This window comes from Scyliorhinus canicula, chromosome 23, assembly GCF_902713615.1.
Source record: "Scyliorhinus canicula chromosome 23, sScyCan1.1, whole genome shotgun sequence".
Taxonomy (NCBI): Eukaryota; Metazoa; Chordata; class Chondrichthyes; order Carcharhiniformes; family Scyliorhinidae; genus Scyliorhinus; species Scyliorhinus canicula.
Genome location: NC_052168.1, coordinates 22,709,686 through 22,730,426, shown reverse-complemented (window position 1 = coordinate 22,730,426; position 20,741 = coordinate 22,709,686). Strand labels below are relative to the sequence as shown.

The 20,741-nt window shown below is 50.6% G+C and overlaps 1 protein-coding gene across 1 annotated transcript in view; it reads left to right on the top strand.

The window, feature by feature from the left end:
- Positions 1-7,837: 7,837 nt before the first annotated feature.
- Positions 7,838-20,741, top strand: part of tefa (TEF transcription factor, PAR bZIP family member a) — a 33,199-nt gene continuing 20,295 nt past the window's right edge. The window contains exon 1 of the mRNA XM_038783583.1: positions 7,838-8,181. Within this exon, the coding sequence (XP_038639511.1) occupies positions 8,052-8,181 (130 nt within the window). The 5' untranslated portion in view covers positions 7,838-8,051. The remainder of the gene's footprint in view (positions 8,182-20,741) is intronic.

Genomic DNA, 20,741 nt, shown 5'->3' with positions numbered 1-20,741 from the left:
TCAAGGCGTGAAGGGGGTCATGAAGGAGGACCTGGCCCATAGAGGGGTGTCGCTCACCTGGACGGGAGAGGTGGGAGGGTATGAAAGGAGATGGATCAGGGTGGGGAGGAGACAAATTCCAGTGACCCTTGGGGGGGGGGGAGGGGTGCGGAGATATAAGGGGGTTGGTGCTCGCGTGGGCTCACTGACCCACTCTCGGTGAAGCTGGGCTTGCCCACTCCAAAACAGCTTCTAACTGTGGGTTAACCAGCTGGGGTTGGTTTAGCTCACTTGGCTAAATCGCTGGCTTTTAAAGCAGACCAAGCAGGCCAGCAGCACAGTTCGATTCCCGTACCAGCCTCCCCGGACAGGCGCCGGAATGTGGCGACTAGGGGCTTTTCACAGTAACTTCATTGAAGCCTACTCGTGACAATAAGCGATTTTCATTTTCATTTCATGAGGTGGACACCAATTGAAACTGCGACAGAAATTTCTTGATCCGGAGAGTGGTTAGACTGTGGAACCCGCTTCTACATGGAGCGGGTAAGGTTATAATAATCCCTCATTTTTAAAAAATAAATTTAGATTACCCAATTATTTTTTCCAATTAAGGGGCAATTTAGCGTGGCCAATCCACCTACTCTGCACATTTTTGGGTTGTGGGAGCGAAACCCACACAGACACGGGGAGAATGTGCAAACTCCACACGGACAGTGACCCAGAGCCGGGATCGAACCTGGGACCTCAGCGCCGTGAGGCGGTTGTGCTAACCACTAGGCCACCGTGCTGCCCCTATAATAATCCCTCATAATCTTCATTCGTGTCACAAGTAGGCTTACATTAACACTGCAGTGAAGTTACTGTGAAAAGCCCCTAGTCGCCACATTCCGGCACCTGTTCGGGTACACAGAGGGAGAATTCAGAATGTCCGATTCACCTCACAAGCACGTCTTTCGGGACTTGTGGGAGGAAACCGGAGCACCCGGAGGAAACCCACGCAGACACGGGGAGAACGTGCAAACTCGGCACAGACAGAGACCCAAGCTGGGAATCGAACCCGGGTCCCTTTCGCTGTGAAGCAACAGTGCAGATGACATTCAAGGTAGAGTTGCAGGAAGAGCAGGGGTGGCACATTAGCGCTGCTGCCTCTTTTAAAAAGATGCAGCGTTTCTTTTAAAACATGACTGCAGCAGTCACACACACCAACCCAGGTTTTAAACCCTTACTGCGCCCAATACAGATAGGACCATGAAATTCATACATTCATCGCACTGCCTCCTGCCGACGAGAAACACACGGCGGGGAGGCTGGGGAATCCGGTCTGCTGCTTCCATTTAAAGCCGGATTCTCCGCCCTGAGGCAGCGTGAGACCGACGGGAATCACTCCTGGTTCCACCGCCAGTGACTGGAATTGATGACCAAGCTGGGGGGGGGGGGGGGGGGGGGGGGGGGGGGTGGGGGGGGGGGGGAGGGGCTCGGAGGACATTGGGATCGCCCAGGTGGTCGGGGCCATGGCAGAGCAGGGCACCCTGGCAGGTGCCAACCTGATCATGCCAGGTTGGCACTGCCGAGGGATGGGGCCTGAAAGGGTCAAGGCGTGAAGGGGGTCATGAAGGAGGATCTGGCCCATAGAGGGGTGTCGCTCACCTGGACGGGAGAGGTGGGAGGGTATGAAAGGAGATGGATCAGGGTGGGGGGTGGGGGGTGGGGGGAGACAAATTCCAGTGACCCTTGGGGGGGGGTGCGGAGATATAAGGGGGTTGGTGCTAGCAAGGATAGGGGTGCTCACTGACCCACTCTCGGTGAAGCTGGGCTCCAAAACAGCTTCTAACTGTGGGTTAACCAGCTGGGGCTGGTTTAGCTCACTGGGCTAAATCGCTGGCTTTTAAAGCAGGCCAGCAGCACGGTTCGATTCCCGTACCAGCCTCCCCGGACAGGCGCCGGAATGTGGCGACTAGGGGCTTTTCACAGTATCTTCATTGAAGCCTACTCGTGACAATAAGCGATTTTCATTTCATTTCAATTGTATGAAACTACGGGATTGTTGTTAAATACCACCAGTTAACTAATGTCCCTTCGGGAAGGAAATCTGCCGTCCTTACCCGTTCTGGCCTACATGTGACTCCAGACCCACAGCGATGTGCAGACTCTTACATGCCCTCAGACATTGTGGGTGGACCGACACGAACGAGGACCACAATCGTTCAAGATGGTCACGTCGATTGAATGTTTGACAAAAATCTTTTGTTTTTTAATAGGGGGAGAAACAGTTCACATTAATGGAACGATTGAGAACAAGACGGCAGAGATTTAAGGTAATTGGCTAAAACAGCAGCGGAGACACAAGGAAAACTTTTCACACAGCGAGCGGTTAGGATCCGGAATGTTCTGTCTGAGAGTGAGACAGATTCACACAGCGAGTGGTTAGGATCCGGAATGTTCTGTCTGAGATTGAGAGAGATTCACACAGCGAGTGGTTAGGATCCGGAATATTCTGTCTGAGAGAGACAGATTCACACAGCGAGTGGTTAGGATCCGGAATGTTCTGTCTGAGACTGAGAGAGACAGATTCACACAGCGAGTGGTTAGGATCCGGAATGTTCTGTCTGAGAGTGAGAGAGACAGATTCACACAGCGAGTGGTTAGGATCCGGAATGTTCTGTCTGAGAGTGAGAGAGACAGATTCACACAGCGAGTGGTTAGGATCCGGAATATTCTGTCTGAGAGAGACAGATTCACACAGCGAGCGGTTAGGATCCGGAATGTTCTGTCTGAGACTGAGAGAGACAGATTCACACAGCGAGTGGTTAGGATCCGGAATGTTCTGTCTGAGAGTGAGAGAGACAGATTCACACAGCGAGTGGTTAGGATCCGGAATGTTCTGTCTGAGAGTGAGAGAGATTCACACAGCGAGTGGTTAGGATCCGGAATGTTCTGTCTGAGAGTGAGAGAGATTCACACAGCGAGTGGTTAGGATCCGGAATGTTCTGTCTGAGAGTGAGACAGATTCACACAGCGAGTGGTTAGGATCCGGAATGTTCTGCCTGAGAGAGAGAGACAGATTCACACAGCGAGTGGTTAGGATCCGGAATATTCTGTCTGAGAGAGACAGATTCACACAGCGAGTGGTTAGGATCCGGAATGTTCTGTCTGAGACTGAGAGAGACAGATTCACACAGCGAGTGGTTAGGATCCGGAATGTTCTGTCTGAGAGTGAGAGAGACAGATTCACACAGCGAGTGGTTAGGATCCGGAATGTTCTGTCTGAGAGTGAGAGAGATTCACACAGCGAGTGGTTAGGATCCGGAATGTTCTGTCTGAGAGTGAGAGAGATTCACACAGCGAGTGGTTAGGATCCGGAATGTTCTGTCTGAGAGTGAGACAGATTCACACAGCGAGTGGTTAGGATCCGGAATGTTCTGTCTGAGAGTGAGAGAGACAGATTCACACAGCGAGTGGTTAGGATCCGGAATGTTCTGTCTGAGAGTGAGAGAGATTCACACAGCGAGTGGTTAGGATCCGGAATGTTCTGTCTGAGACTGAGAGAGACAGATTCACACAGCGAGTGGTTAGGATCCGGAATGTTCTGTCTGAGAGTGAGAGAGATTCACACAGCGAGTGGTTAGGATCCGGAATGTTCTGTCTGAGAGTGAGAGAGATTCACACAGCGAGTGGTTAGGATCCGGAATGTTCTGTCTGAGAGTGAGAGAGATTCACACAGCGAGTGGTTAGGATCCGGAATGTTCTGTCTGAGAGTGAGACAGGTTCACACAGCGAGTGGTTAGGATCCGGAATGTTCTGTCTGAGTGGAGAGAGACAGATTCACACAGCGAGTGGTTAGGATCTGGAATGTTCTGTCTGAGAGAGAGACAGATTCACACAGCGAGTGGTTAGGATCCGGAATGTTCCGTCTGAAAGTGAGACAGATTCACACAGCGAGTGGTTAGGATCCGGAATGTTCCGCCTGAGAGTGAGAGACAGATTCACACAGCGAGTGGTTAGGATCCGGAATGTTGTGTCTGAGAGAGAGACAGATTCACACAGCGAGTGGTTAGGATCCGGAATGTTCTGTCTGAGAGAGAGACAGATTCACACAGCGAGTGGTTAGGATCCGGAATGTTCTGTCTGAGCGGAGAGAGACAGATTCACACAGCGAGTGGTTAGGATCCGGAATGTTCTGTCTGAGTGGAGAGAGACAGATTCACACAGCGAGTGGTTAGGATCCGGAATGTTCTGTCTGAGAGTGAGAGAGATTCACACAGCGAGTGGTTAGGATCCGGAATGTTCTGTCTGAGTGGAGAGAGACAGATTCACAGTGTGGAGTCTATACGTTCTCCCGGTATCTGCGTGGGTTTCCTCCGGGTGCTCCGGTTTCCTCCCATTGTCCAAAGATGTTTAAAGTGGAGATGAGGAAGAATTTCTTCTCTCAGTGGGGAGTGAATCTATGGTAGTCTTTACCGCAGAGAGCTGTCGAGGCTGGGTCGTTAAGTATGTTCAAGGCTGAGATAGATTTTTAATTCGTGAAGAAATTGAGTGTTGTGGGGATTATGGTGGGAAAGTTGCGTGTTATCATATCAGATACTTTTTAAAAAAATTTCAATTAAGGGCCAATTTATTTTTGTTTTATAAATTTAGAGTGCCCAATTCATTTTTTTTTCCCAATTAAGGGGCAATTTATCATGGCCAATCCACCTACCCTGCACATAGAACAATGAACAAAGAGAAGTACAGCACAGGAACAGGTCCTTCGGCCCTCCAAGCCCGTGCCGACCATGCTGCCCGTCTAAACTAAAATCTTCTACACTTCCGGGGTCCGTATCCCTCTATTCCCATCCTATTCCTGTATTTGTCAAGATGCCTCTTAAATGTCACTATCGTCCCTGCTTCCACCACCTCCTCCAGCAGCGAGTTCCAGGCACCCACTACCCTCTGTGTAAAAAACTTGCCTCGTACATCTCCTCTAAACCTTGCCCCTCGCACCTTAAACCTATGCCCCTTGTAATTGACTCCTCTACCCTGGGGAAAAGCCTCTGACTATCCACTCTGTCTATGCCCCTCATAATTTTGTAGACCTCTATCAGGTCGCCCCTCAACCTCCGTCGTTCCAGTGAGGACAAACCGAGTTTATCCAACCGCTCCTCATAGCTAATGCCCTCCATACCAGGCAACATCCTGGAATGTGCAAACTCTACATGGACAGTGACCCAGAGCCGGGATCGAACCTGGGACCTCAGCGCCGTGAGGCTGTTGTGCTAACCACTAGGCCACCGTGCTGCCCTAGATGTCTGTTTCTAACTTCCCTGCATCGAGTGCAGTCCACATCGATCCAACCTGCCTAACACATCAATGCCATCAGCCCCTGGGGACTTATCTACCGTAATATTTTTCAAGACGCCCAACACCTCGTCTTTTTGGATCTCAATGTGACCCAGGCAATCTACACACCCTTCTCCAGACTCAACATCCACCAATTCCTTCTCTTTGGTGAATACTGATGCAAAATATTCATTTAGTACTTTGCCCATTTCCTCTGGCTCCACACATAGATTCCCTCCCCTGCCCTTCAGTGGGCCAACCCTTTCCCTGGCTTACTCTCTTGCTTTTATGTACGTGTAAAAAGCCTTGGGATTTTCCTTAACCCTATTTGCCAATGACTTTTCATGACCCCTTCTAGCTCTCCTGACTCCTTGCTTAAGTTCCTTTCCTCCTTATATTCCACACAGGCTTCGTCTGTTCCCAGCCTTCTAGCCCTGACAAATGCCTCCTTTTTCTTTTGACGAGGCCTACAATATCTCTCGTTATCCAAGGTTCCCGAAATTTGCCGTATTTCCTTCTTCCGCACAGGAACATGCTGGTCCTGAATTCCTTTCAAGTGACATTTGAAAGCCTCCCACATGTCAGATGTTGATTTACCCTCAAACATCCGCCCCCAATCTAGGTTCTTCAGTTCCAGCCTAATATTGTTATAATTAGCTTTCCCCCAATTTAGCACATTCACCCTTGGACCACTCTTATCCTTGTCCACCAGCACTTTAAAACTTACTGAATTGTGATCACTGTTCCCGAAATGCTCCCCTACTGAAACTTCTGCCACCAGGCCGGGCTCATTCCCCAATACCAGGTCCAGTACAGCCCCTTCCCTAGTTGGACTGTCTACATATTGTTTTAAGAAGCCCTCCTGGATGCTTCTTACAATCTCTGCCCCGTCTAAGCCCCTAGCACTAAGTGAGTCCCAGTCAATATTGGGGAAGTTGAAGATTTTACTTGTTTCCAAAATCTGTATACCTATCTGCTTCTCTATCTCCCGCTGGCTGTTGGGAGGCCCGTAGTAAACGTCCAACATTGTGACTCCACCCTGCTTATTCCTGATCTCTACCCATATAGCCTCGCTGCCCTCTGAGGTGTCCTCTCGTAGGACAGCTGTGATATTCTCCCTAACCAGTAGCGCAACTCCGCCAACCCTTTTACCTCCCCCTTTATCCCGCCTGAAACATCTAAATCGTGGAACGTTTAGCTGCCAATCCTGTCCTTCCCTCAACCAGGTTTCTGTAGTGGCAAAAACATCATAGTTCCAAGTAGTAATCCAAGCTCTAAGTTCATCTGCCTTACCCGTAATACTTCTTGCGTTAAAACATATGCACATCAGGCCACCAGACCCTCTGTGTTTCACAACATCTCCCTGTCTGCTCTTCCTCAGAGCCACACTGGCCCTATTCCCTAGTTCTCCCTCAATGCTTTCACCTTCTGACCTATTGTTGCTCTGGTACCCACCCCCCTGCCATAGTAGTTCAAACCCTCCTGTGTGACACTGGCAAACCTCGCGGTGTTGTGTTGGTGAGACCCACACAGACACGGGGAGAATGTGCAAACTCCACACGGACAGTGACCCAGGGCCGGGATTCGAACCTGGGTCCTCAGCGCCACTGTCCCAGTGTGAACCACTGCGCCACTGTGCTGCCCTCATGTCCCATACTTTGGGCCGTTTTGAAGTGGGAACCAATGTGCAGAAACGCTGCCGCAGGAGGCCACTTGGCCCCTCGTTACTGTGCTGGCCCTCCCCCGAAGGGCTACTTCCCATGGCGGAATAAATAAAATGAGCCAGGAGCCAACTTGGTTGCACTATTGCAAAAGGTGCTTTGCAATTCCACCCTGCCCTCCCACCCCCATTGCAGCCAGCCCCCCCTGCAGCCCAGCCCCCCTGCAGCCCAGCCCCCCAGCAGCAATGCACCAAATGCAATCTCAGCCACTCAGTCCCAAAGTAGGTCAACCTCCTGCTCAGGCTGCACGTGTCCTGCCGCGTGACGTATCACGGCCCGCCCCCTGACGCGTCATCGCCCCGGCCCGCCCCTCCCCGCGCATGCGCACCACCGACGGCCGGCGACGTTATGCTAATGAGGCGTTATATAACCGCCGCCACTTATCAGAATGAGGGGGGCGGGCGGCGTTTCCAGAAACAATGAATAAATAAAACTCGGCACCCGAAGGGAATTCAAACCCGCCGACTGAAATAAAACAACAAAATAAAACAACTCTATCCACCCCACCTCCACTCTCTGGACCAATGGAAGCCCGCGCCGCTGCATAGATTATGGTAATTACCTTGGATTAATTATGTTAATATATCCCAAAGGGCCAATCAGGGTGCTGCATGCTGATTGAGTTGCTGAATATGCAATGAGGCGGACGGCCGACGCTGCCTGAGGTGAAATCCCGCCCGGTCCCCGATCCCCACAGCCAGCCGGCCCGGTCCGCACCGCACAGCCGGCCCGGTCCGCACAGCCGGCCGGGTCCCCACCGCACCGCCGGCAGGGTCCCCACCGCACAGCCGGCCCGGTCCGCACAGCCGGCCGGGTCCCCACCGCACCGCCGGCAGGGTCCCCACCGCACAGCCGGCCCGGTCCGCACCGCCGGCCGGGTCCCCACCGCACCGCCGGCCGGGTCCCCACCGCACCGCCGGCAGGGTCCCCACCGCACCGCCGGCCGGGTCCCCACTGCACAGCCGGCCCGGTCCGCACCGCCGGCCGGGTCCCCACCGCACCGCCGGCCGGGGTCGCTGACCGGCCGAGAGGGAGATGCACCGGAAGAAGCCGCTGGGCGCCGAGCGGGAGGCCGGGGCTTTGCCCCCCGCCGCCTTCCCGCGGGTCCTGAAGAATCTGATCGAGAACCCGCCGCAGAAGCTGCTGGAGACGCGGCAGAGGCCGGGTGAGGCTCAGTAACCAACCCCCCCCCCCCCCCCCCCATACCCCTCCCCCCCCCCAACCCCCCTACCCCCAATACCCCCTACCCCCAATACCCCCTACCCCCAATACCCCCTACCCCCAATACCCCCTACCCCAAATACCCCCTACCCCCAATACCCCCTACCCCCAATACCCCCTACCCCCAATACCCCCTACCCCCAATACCCCTACCCCCAATACCCCCAATACCCCTCTCCCATACCCCCACCCAATACCCATACCCCCTCTCCCCAATACCCATACCCCCTCTCCCCAATACCCATACCCCCTCTCCCCAATACCCATACCCCCTCTCCCCAATACCCATACCCCCTCTCCCCAATACCCATACCCCCTCTCCCCAATACCCATACCCCCTCTCCCCAATACCCATACCCCCTCTCCCCAATACCCATACCCCCTCTCCCCAATACCCATACCCCCTCTCCCCAATACCCATACCCCCTCTCCCCAATACCCATACCCCCTCTCCCCAATACCCATACCCCCTCCCCCCAATACCCATACCCCCTCTCCCCAATACCCATACCCCCTCTCCCCAATACCCATACCCCCTCTCCCCAATACCCATACCCCCAATACCCATACCCCCTCTCCCCAATACCCATACCCCCTCTCCCCAATACCCCCTCCCCCAATACCCCTCCCCCCAATACCCCTCCCCCCATACCCCCCAATACCCCTCCCCCCATACCCCCCAATACCCCTCCCCCATACCCCCCAATACTCCTCCCCCCAATACCCATACCCACCGATACCCCTCCCCCCCAATACCCAACCCCCCCCCCATACATCCCCCTCTTCCCCCCCCCCCCCATACATACCCCCCAATACTGGGCAGAGGCCGGGTGAGGCTCAGTACCCCCCAACCATATCTCTTCCCCCCCCCCATACATACCCCCCACCCCCATACCCCTCCCCCCCCCCCCAATACCCATACCCCCAATACTGGGCAGAGGCCGGGTAAGGCTCAGTACCCCCCCCAACACACACACACACACAATACCCCTCAACCAATACCCATACCCCTCCCCCCAATACCCCTCCCCCATACCCCCAATACCCCTCCCCATACCCCCAATACCCCTCCCCATACCCCCAATACCCCTCCCCATACCCCCCAATACCCCTCCCCATACCCCCCAATACCCCTCCCCATACCCCCAATACCCCTCCCCCCGCATACCCCCAATACCCCTCCCCCATACCTCCCAATACCCCTCTTTCCCATACCCCCAATACCCCTCCCCCCTCCCCACCAATACCCCTCCCCATTCCCCCATACCCCCCAAAACCCTCCCCCATACCCACCAATACCCCTCCCCCCCATACCCCCCAATACCCCTCCCCCCCATACCCCCCAATACCCCTCCTCCCAAATACCCCATACCCCCCAAAACCCTCCCCCCATATGCCCCAATACCCCTCCCCCCATACCCCCAATACCCCTCCTCCCAAATACCCCATACCCCCCCAATACCCCTCCCCAATACCCCCATACCCCTCCCCATACCCCCCAAACCCGGCAGAGCCAGGGTGAGGCTGAATACCCCCAACACCCCTGAATGCACGCCAGTAACCCCGACACCAATACCACCGCCAATACCACCCAAACCCAACACCCCCCCCTCCAGTAACCCCAAACACAACACCCCCCCAGTAACCCCAAACCCAACACCACCCCCCCCCCCCCCAAAACCCAACACCCACTCCCCCAATACCCCCCAAACCCAACATCCCCAAATGCAACACCTCCCCCAACGCAACAAAACCCCCCCCCCCCCCGGAAGCAACCCCCCCCAAACGCAACCCCCCCCCCAAACGCAACCCCCCCCCCCCCCAAAAAAACACCTGTCCTCTGACTGACCTCCCCTTAAAACCTGGTCTCTGGCCCACACTCCCATACTGTTTTTGGAGGGAGGGGGGCAATCCGTAACCAAATCAGACTCTCTGGCTCCGTGTCCTCCTCCTCTCCCCTTTCCTCTGGGTGAACTATATTATTTTGTTCCGGATGTGGTGAAACTGAACATGATGTGGTGCAAGGTGATTGTTGTGGGATAGGGTGGCACCGATGCTGCCAGTGCTGCTAAGCTGATGTCTGTAAAATACTCAATTATATTTGAGCTCTGTTTGGCTGATAAATGGTGTTGGGTTAGCTCGCGTTGGCTTGCTGCAGGAAACCGAGTTGGCTTAAATGTTTTTTTTTCATGATTGGGGGGGGATGTGACGCGTGGTGGGCCACAGGGATCAATGCTTGGATGGAGTTGTTTTGGTATCAAGACTGGTACAGGTTTGGTGGGCCGAAGGGCTTGTTCCTGTGCTGTATTGTTCTTTGATGGCACTGCAGGTGTGGTTGTAAAATTTGCAGGCGACAACATAAGACATCGGTGCAGAATTAGGGCAATCGGCTCTTCGAGTCTTCCACTCGGCCCATCGACACCAAGGTAGGTTGGAAAGTAAATTGTGAAGAGGACGTAAGGAGGCAACAAAGGGACAGGGATGGGTTAATTCAGTGGACAAAAGTCTGGCAAATGGAGAATCATGTGTGTAAATGTGAGATTGTCCATTTTGGTAGAATAGGATTAAAAAAGTATATCATCCAAATGGCGAGAGATGACCTGTAGAGGGACCCGTGTGGCCTATTTTATGAATGGCAACATTTTTTCTCTTGAGGGTCGTGACTCTTCCTCAAAAGGCAGTGGAAGCAGAGTCTTTAAATATTTATAAGGCCGAGCTGGATAGATTCTCGATTAGCAAGGAGGGGGTGAAAGGTGATTGGAATTTAGTTACAATCAGATCATGTGAAGCAAGGCTCCAATCGTTTGATTACTTCAAGGGCTGTTTTTGAGGTGGGGTGGGGGCGATAGAGAGAAACCGCCCAGTTTAAATTTCTCGAGAGCCACATTTGGGTTTCCAGAGGCGACTTTATGGGTTTCGGGGGCTCCTTTCCCCACTGAGAGCAAAATTGGAAGAAAAGGGGTCAGCAAGGCTGGGCACTGATGGAAGAACATTGTTTCCCTACTGAAAGATGTTGCAAAAACCCACTCCACAACCCCTTCTCTTCCCTCCCCCCCCCCCCCTCAACTGTAGCTCTCCCAAGCTCCTTTGCCACCATCTCACACATTTCCCCCTCTTGTCTGCTCCCCCCACCCCACCCCATCCTTTAATTTATAGGAATAAATCATGGCAGGACAGCTCCAAGACGTGGTCTGCTCCTCTTGCTCCATGTGGCAGGCTGGGGACAGTTCCAGTCTCCAGGGTCAGCATGTGTGCAGGAAATGTCTCCGGTTACAGCTCCTGGAAGCTTGAGTTTCAGAGCTGGAGCGTCGGCTGGAGACGCTGTGGAGCATCCGCGAGTCGGAGAGCATTGAGAGGAGGTCACACCGCAGGCTCAGACTCCGCCAGACAGAGCAAGAGAGCGAGGCAGGCAGTGCAGGAATTTTGGATACTGTTGAGGGGAATGGCCTCTCGGGGGGGGGGGGGGGGGGGGGGCACAACAGCCAAACTCGTGGCACCATGGTTGGTTCTGCTGCAGAGGGGAGGGGTAAGAAGTGTGACGGTGCAAAAGTCATAGGGGATTCAATTGTAAGGGGAATAGACAGGCGTATCTGTGGCCACAAACGAGACTCCAGGATGGTATGTTGCTTCCTTTGCTTGGGTCAAGGATGTCTCGGAGCGGGTACAGGACATTCGGGAGGGGGAGGATGAACAGCCAGTGATTGTGGTACACATCGATACAAACCACACAGGTTTAAAAAAAGGGATGAGGTCCTAAAAGCTGAATACAGGGAGCTAGGAAGGAAGTTAAGAAATTGGACCTCGAAGGTAGTGATCTCAGGATTATTACCGGTGCCCCGTGCTAATCAGAGTAGAAATGACAGGATATATAGGATGAATACGTGGCTGAAGGGATGGTGTTGGGGAGGGTTTCCGATTCCTGGGGCATTGGGACTGGTTCTGGGGGAGGTGGGACCTGTACAAACTGGACGGGTTACACCTGGGCAGGACTGGAACTGATGTCCTCGGCAGGGTGGGGGGCTATTTGCTAGAGCTGTTGGGGAGGGTTTAAACTAATGTGGCAGTGGGCTGGGAACTGATGTCGGAAGGTAGTAAAACAGGGACAGAAACAAAAGGCAGTAAGGGGGAAAGTGTAAGGCAGAGAAGCCATAGTCAAAAATCAAAAAGGGCGACAGTACAAGGAACAGTGACTGAGGGGAGCTCAGTAAATAGGCCCAGTAATACTAAAAGGAATAAAATGGGAAGTAAAATCATAAATGGAAAGCGACGCAGCAGGTTGTTACATGAAGATATGGGTTCAACGACAAGGAAAATTAGGAGAAACATTAAGAGGAAAAATAACTTGGGAGAGGTTACTGAGCAAGGTGTTAAGATTCAAAACCGAGTGGGCAGCACTGTGGGTTAGCCCTGCTGCCTCACAGGTCCCAGGTTCGATCCCGGTCTGGGTCACTGTCCGTGTGGAGTTTGCACATTCTCCCCGTGTTTGTGTGGGTCTCGCCCCCACAACACACAGATGTGCAGGGTAGGTGGATTGGCCATGCTAAATTGCCCCTTAATTGGAAAAAATGAATTTGGTACTCTAAATTTTTTTTTTTAAGATTCAAAACAAGAGGTAAAAGCCAACATAAGTGTACTTTACCTGAATGCTCGTAGTATTCGGAATAAGGTAAATGAGTTAATGGCGCAAATCATCGTGAATGACTGATTTAGTGGGCATTACTGAAACATGGTTAAAGAATGGTTACGACTGGGAGTTAAATATCCAAGGGTATCAAACTATTCGGAAGGACAGAGTGGATGGTAAGGGAGGTGGTGTAGCTCTGTTATTTAAGGATGACATCCGGGCAATAGTAAAGGATGACATTGGTGCTATGGAGGATAAGGTTGAATCCATTTGGGGAGTATTACGGGATTTGTATGGGCGCATGGGACTCCGAGGGTGAAAAGGGTGTTTTTGGAGCGGGGCAGGGATAGGGGGGAGCTGGCACTGCCCAATCTCTGTGGGTACTATTGGCTGCCAACGCAGCGATGGTGCGTAAGTGGGTAATGGAAGGGGCAGCATGGAAGAGGATGGAGATGGTGTCCTGTGTGGACACGAGCCTGGAGGCGCTGGTAACGGCGCTGTTGCAGCTCCCTCCACCGAGGTATACCACTAGCCCGGTGGTGGCGGCTACCCTCAAAATTTGGGGGCAATGGAGACGGCATGGGGAGGAGGTGGGGGGCTCAATGGAGTCCCCGATACGGGGGAACCACCGGTTTGTTCCAGGGAGCATCGATGGCGGATTTCTGGGCTGGCACAGGGTAGGTATTAGGAGGTTGAGGGACCTGTTTGTGGATGGAAGGTTTGCGATTAGAGGGGAGGTTTGGGCTCCCCCTGGGGAACATGTTTAGGTACATGCAGGTTAGGGCTTTTGCCAGGCGGCAGGTGGAGGGGTTCCCTCTGTTGCCCCCACGTTGGGTACGGGACAGGGTGCTCTCGGGGGTGTGGGTTGGAGGAGGGAGGATTTCGGACGTATACTGCGTAATGCAGGAGGTAGACGAGGCCTTGGTGGAGGAATTGAAGGGTAAATGGGAAGAGGAGCTGGGTGAGGAGATTGAGGAGGGGGCGTGGGCGGATGCCCTGGAGAGAGTGAATTCCTCCTCTTCCTGTGCGAGGCTTAGCCTCATACAGTTCAAGGTGCTGCACAGGGCCCACATGACTGGGACGAGGATGAGTAGGTTTTCGGGGGCGAAGACAGGTGTGCTAGGTGCTCGGGGAGCCCAGCGAACCACGCCCATATGTTTTGGGCGTGCCCAGCGCTGGGGGAGTTTTGGAAGGGGGTAGCAAGGACGGTGTCGAGGGTGGTGGGATCCAGGGTCAAGCCAGGCTGGGGACTCGCAATTTTTGGGGTGGCAGTGGAGCCGGGAGTGCAGGAGGCGAAAGAGGCCGGTGTTCTGGCCTTTGCGTCCCTAGTAGCCCGCCGGAGGATCTTGCTTCAATGGAAGGATGCGAGGCCTCCAAGCGTGGAGGCCTGGATCAATGATATGGCGGGGTTCATAAAATTGGAGAAGGTGAAATTTGCTCTGAGGGGATCAGTACAGGGGTTCTTTAGGCGGTGGCAGCCTTTCCTGGACTTCCTGGCGGAACGGTAGGGAAATAGGCCGGCAGCAGCAGCAACAACCCGGGGGGGGGGGGGGGGGGGTTTGTTTGGTGGGAGGGAGAATTGTGCCAATGGGTTTGTTGGATGTAGCGGGTGGTATCTCTTTCCTTTTTGTTGTTTGTTTTTTTTGTTTGTGTAGTTGGGTGGTTGTTCTTGGGTTTTTACCATGGTTGTTTTGTTAATATTGTTTTGTTTATATTTTGTGAAAATCTTAATAAAAATGATTTTTAAAAAAAAAGTTGAATCCATTTGGGTGGAAATCAGGAATGATAAGGTGAAAAAGTCACTGATAGAAGTAGTCTATCGGCCACCAAATAGTAACATTATGGTGGGGCAGGCAATAAACAAAGAAATAACTGATGCATGTAGAAATGGTACAGCAGTTATCGTGGGCGATTTTAATCTACATGTCGATTGGTTTAACCAGGTGGGTCAAGGCAGCCTTGAGGTGAGTTTATAGAATGTATCCGCGATAGTTTCCTAGAACAGTATGTAATGGAACCAACAAGGGAACAAGTGGTCCTAGATCTGGTCCTGTGTAATGAGACAGGATTGATTCATAATCTCATAGTTGGGGATGCTCTCGGAAGGAGCGATCACAATATGGTGGAATTTAAAATACAGATGGAGTGTGAGAAGGTAAAATCAAACACAAGTGTTTTGTGCTTAAACAAAGGAGATTACAATGGGATGAGAGAAGAACTAGCTAAGGTAGACTGGGAGCAAAGACTTTATGGTGGAACAGTTGAGGAACAGTGGAGGACTTTAAACTAGAGATTGGGGGGGAAGGGAAAGTCAGGGAACCAAGAGGTGAAGGAATCAGTGGGAAGCGTAGCTGCTTAGGATTACAAAAAATCATGAAAAGACAGAGCTCAGGAGAGGTTACGATAGTCCCCATCTCACAAAATATGACACAGTGTATGGAAAGGCTCAGTAAACCAAGGTCCACCACACTAAGAAAACAAAAAGGGACAGTCAATAGGGAATTAAAGGTGCTATATTTAAATGCCCGCAGTGTACGGAACAAGGTAGATGAGCTTGTGGCCCAGATTGTGACTGGCAGGTATGATGTGGTAGGCATCACAGAGACGTGGTTGCAGGGCGTTCAGGACTGGCAGTTAAACATCCAGGGATTTACAACCTATCGAAAAGACAGAGAGGTGGGTAGAGGGGGCGGGGTTGCCTTGTTAATTAGAAATGAAATTAAATCAATAGCACTAAACGACATAGGGTCAGACGATGTGGAGTCTGTGTGGGTAGAGTTGAGGAACCACAAAAGCAAAAAAACCATAATGGGAGTTATGTACAGGCCTCCTGACAGTGGTCAGGACCAGGGGCACAAAATGCACCACGAAATAGAAAGGGCATGTCAGAAAGGCAAGGTCACAGTGATCATGGGGGACTTCAATATGCAGGTGGACTGGGTAAATAATGTTGCCAGTGGACCCAAAGAAAGGGAATTCATTGAATGTTTACAGGATGGCTTTTTGGAACAGCTTGTGATGGAGCCCACGAGGGAACAGGCTATTCTGGACTTAGTGTTATGTAATGAGTTAGAATTGATAAAAGACCTTAAAGTAAGGGAACACTTAGGAAGCAGTGATCATAATATGGTAGAATTCAGTCTGCAATTTGAAAGAAAGAAGGTAGAATCAGATGTAAAGGTTTTACAGTTAAATAAAGGTAATTACAGGCGCATGAGGGAGGAACTGACGAAAATCGACTGGAAGCAGAACCTAGTGGGAAAGACAGTAGAACAGCAATGGCAGGAGTTTCTGGGAGTAATTGAGGACACAGTGCAGAGGTTCATCCCAAAGAAAAGAAAGGTTATCAGAGGGAGGATTAGGCAGCCATGGCTGACAAAGGAAGTCAGGGAATGCATCAAGGCAAAAGAGAGAGCCTATAATGTGGCAAAGAGTAGTGGGAAGTCAGAAGATTGGGAAGGCTACAAAAACAAACAGAGGATAACAAAGAGAGAAATAAGGAAGGAGAGGATCAAATATGAAGGTAGGCTAGCCAGTAACATTAGGAATGATAGTAAAAGTTTCTTTAAATACATTAAAAACAAACGGGAGGCAAAAGTAGACATTGGGCCGCTCCAAAATGACGCTGGTAATCTAGTGATGGGAGACAAGGAAATAGCTGAGGAACTTAATAAGTACTTTGCGTCAGTCTTCACAGTAGAAGACATGAGTAATATCCCAACAATTCAGGAAAGTCAGGGGGCAGAGTTGAATATGGTTGCCATCACAAAGGAGAAGGTGCTAGAGAAACTAAAAGGTCTGAAAATTGATAAATCTCCGGGCCCAGATGGGCTACATCCTAGAGTTCTAAAGGAGATAGCTGAAGAAATAGTGGAGGCGTTAGTTATGATCTTTCAAAAGTCACTGGAATCAGGGAAAGTCCCAGAGGATTGGAAAATCGCTTTTGTAACCCCCCTGTTCAAGAAGGGAACAAGAAAAAAGATGGAAAATTATAGGCCAATTAGCCTAACCTCGGTTGTTGGCAAAATTCTAGAATCCATCGTTAAGGATGAGATTTCTAAATTCTTGGAAGTGCAGGGTCGGATTAGGACAAGTCAGCATGGATTTAGTAAGGGGAGGTCGTGCCTGACAAACCTGTTGGAGTTCTTTGAAGAGATAACAAATAGGTTAGACCAAGGAGAGCCAATGGATGTTATCTATCTTGACTTCCAAAAGGCCTTTGACAAGGTGCCTCACGGGAGACTGCTGAGTAAAATAAGGGCCCATGGTATTCGAGGCAAGGTACTAACATGGATTGACGATTGGCTGTCAGACAGAAGGCAGAGAGTTGGGATAAAAGGTTATTTTTCGGAATGGCAACCGGTGACAAGTGGTGTCCCGCAGGGTTCAGTGTTGGGGCCACAGCTGTTCTCTTTATATATTAACGATCTAGATGACGGGACTGGGGGCATTCTGGCCAAGTTTGTCGATGATACAAAGATAGGTGGAGGGGCAGGTAGTATTGAGGAGGTGGGGAGGCTGCAGAAAGATTTAGACAGTTTAGGAGAATGGTCCAAGAAGTGGCTGATGAAATTCAACGTGGGCAAGTGCGAGGTCTTGCACTTTGGAAAAAAGAATAGAGGCATGGACTATTTTCTAAACGGTGACAAAATTCATAATGCTAAAGTGCAAAGGGACTTGGGAGTCCTAGTCCAGGATTCTCTAAAGGTAAACTTGCAGGTTGAGTCCGTAATTAAGAAAGCAAATGTAAGGTTGTCATTTATCTCAAGAGGCTTGGAATATAAAAGCAGGGATGTACTTCTGAGGCTTTATAAAGCACTAGTTAGGCCCCATTTAGAATACTGTGAGCAATTTTGGGCCCCATACCTCAGGAAGGACATACTGGCACTGGAGCGGGTCCAGCGGAGATTCACACGGATGATCCCAGGAATGGTAGGCCTAACATACGATGAACGTCTGAGGATCGTGGGATTATATTCATTGGAGTTTAGGAGGTTGAGGGGAGATCTAATAGAAACGTACAAGATAATGAATGGCTTGGATAGGATGGACGTAGGGAAGTTGTTTCCATTAGCAGGGGAGACTAGGACGCGGGGGCACAGCCTTAGAATAAAAGGGAGTCACTTTAGAACAGAGATGAGGAGAAATTTCTTCAGCCAGAGAGTGGTAGGTCTGTGGAATTCATTGCCACAGAGGGCGGTGGAGGCCGGGACATTGAGTGTCTTTAAGACAGAAATTGATAAATTCTTGATTTCTCGAGGAATTAAGGGCTATGGGGAGAGAGCGGGTAAATGGAGTTGAAATCAACCATGATTGCATGGTGGAGTGGACTCGATGGGCTGAATGGCCTTACTTCCACTCCTATGTCTTATGGTCTTATGGTCTAACCTTCCAAGCGATTTTTCACAGTGCTCAGCAAAGGTTTATACCAACGAAAAGGAAGGACGGTAGAAAGAGGGAAAATAGACCGAGGATATCTAAGGAAATAAGGGAGAGTATCAAATTGAAGGAAAAAGCATTCAAAGTGGCAAAGAATAGTGGGAGACTAGAGGACTGGGAATCCTTTAGGGGGCAACAGAAAGCTACTAAAACTATAAAGAAGAGTAAGATAGCTTGAGAGTAAACTTGCTCAGAATATAAAAACAGATAGTAAAAGTTTCTACAAATATATAAAACAAAAAAGAGTGGCTAAGGTAAATATTGGTCCTTTAGAGGATGAGAAGGGAGATTTAATAATGGGAGATGAGGAAATGGCTGAGGAACTGAACAGGTTTTTTGGGGCGATCTTCACAGTAGAAGACACATAACATACCAGTGACTGATAGAAATGAGGCTATGACAGGTGAGGATCTTGAGATGATTGTTATCACTAAGGAGGTAGTGATGGGCAAGCTAATGGGGTTAAAGGTAGACAAGTCTCCTGGTCCTGATGGAATGCATCTCGGTGCTAAAAGAGATGGCGAGGGAAATTGCAAATGAACTAGTGATAATTTACCAAAATTCACTAGACTCTGGGGTGGTCCCAGTGGATTGGAAATTATCAAACATGACACCACTGTTTAAAAAAGGAGGTAGGCAGAAAGCGGGTAATTATAGGCCGGTTTGATTAACTTCAGTAGTAGGGAAGATGCTGGAATCTATCATCAAGGAAGAAATAGCGAGGCATCTGGATGGAAATTGTCCCATTGGGGAGACGCAACATGGATTCATAAAGGGCCCAACTAATTTCGTGGAATTTTTTGTGGACATTACCAGTGCGGTAGATAATGGAGAACCAGTGGATGTGGTATATCTGGATTTCCAGAAAGCTTTTGACAAGGTGCCACACAAAAGATTGCTGCATAAGATAAAGATGCATGGCATTAAGGGTAAAGTAGTAGCATGGATAGAGGATTGGTTAATTAATAGAAAGCAAAGAGTGGGGATTAATGGGTGTTTCTCTGGTTGGCAATCAGTAGCTAGTGGTGTCCCTCAGGGATTAGTGTTGGCCCCACAATTGTTCACAATTTACATAGATGATGTGGAGTTGGGGACCAAGTGCAAAATGTCCAAGTTTGCAGACGACACGAAAGTGAGTGGTAAAGCAAAAAGTGCAGAGGATACTGGAAGTCTGCAGAGGGGTTTGGATAGGTTAAGGGAATGGGCTAGGGTCTGGCAGATGGAATATGATGTTGACAAATGTGAGGTTATCGATTTTGGTAGGAATAACAGCAAAAGGGATTATTATTTAATTGATAAAATATTAAAACATGCTGCTGTGCAGAGACCTGGGTGTGCTCGTCCATGAGTCGCAAAACATGAGTTGGTTTACAGATGCAGCAAGTGATTAAGAAGGCAAATGGAATTTTGTCCTTCATTGCTAGAGGGATGGAGTTTAAGACTAGGGAGGTTATGCTGCAATTGTATAAGGTGTTAGTGAGGCCACACCTGGAGTATTGTGTTCAGTTTTGGCCTCCTTACTTGAGAAAGGACGTACTGGCACTGGAGGGTGTGCAGAGGAGATTCACCAGGTTAATCCCAGAGCTGAAGGGGTTGGATTACGAGGAGAGGTTGAGTAGAGTGGGACTGTACTCATTGGAATTTAGAAGGATGAGGGGGGATCTTATAGAAACATAAAATTATGAAGGGAATAGATAGGATAGATGCGGGCAGGTTGTTTCCACTGGCGAGTGAAAGCAGAACTAGGGGGCATAGCCTCAAAATAAGGGGAAGTAGATTTAGGACTGAGTTTAGGAGGAACTTCTTCACCCAAAGGGTTGTGAATCTATGGAATTCCTTGCCAGTGAAGCAGTTGAGGCTCCTTCATTAAATGTTTCTAAGATAACGATAGTTTTTTGAAGAATAAAGGGATTAAGGGTTATCGGGCCGGAAAGTGGAGCTGAGTCCACGAACGATCAGCCATGATCTCATTGAATGGCTGAGCAGGCCCGAGGGGCCAGGTGGCCTACTCCTCCTAGTTCTTATGTTCACCCATCTCCATCCTCATCCGCCTTCCCCATTCCCCCCCTCCTCTCCCTCGCTGTTCCCCTCTGCTCCTTATACCTGTCTCCTCTCCTGTTTTCTTTTAGCTCCGTGATTCCCGCGTCCCTAAATGTCAGACCCATATGCTGCACTGGCCTTGACACCCTGTGTGCAACTCGCATAGAGAAGCCTAGTTGATAGAACCAAGGTCATTCTATAAGTAGAAAAAATTGGATGGAGCTACATGTGAAACAGCGAAAATGTAACCTGACCTGGTCTGCAGTCCACGCCTCGATACTTGGTTTCCAGCTGTCTACTTTGTCCTCTGGTCATCCAGCAGCTGGGTGACGCAATTGGTGACAGCGCTGTCGAAAGTATCATACATGGTGGCAGCGAGTGGCTAGAATAACTGCTCCTCG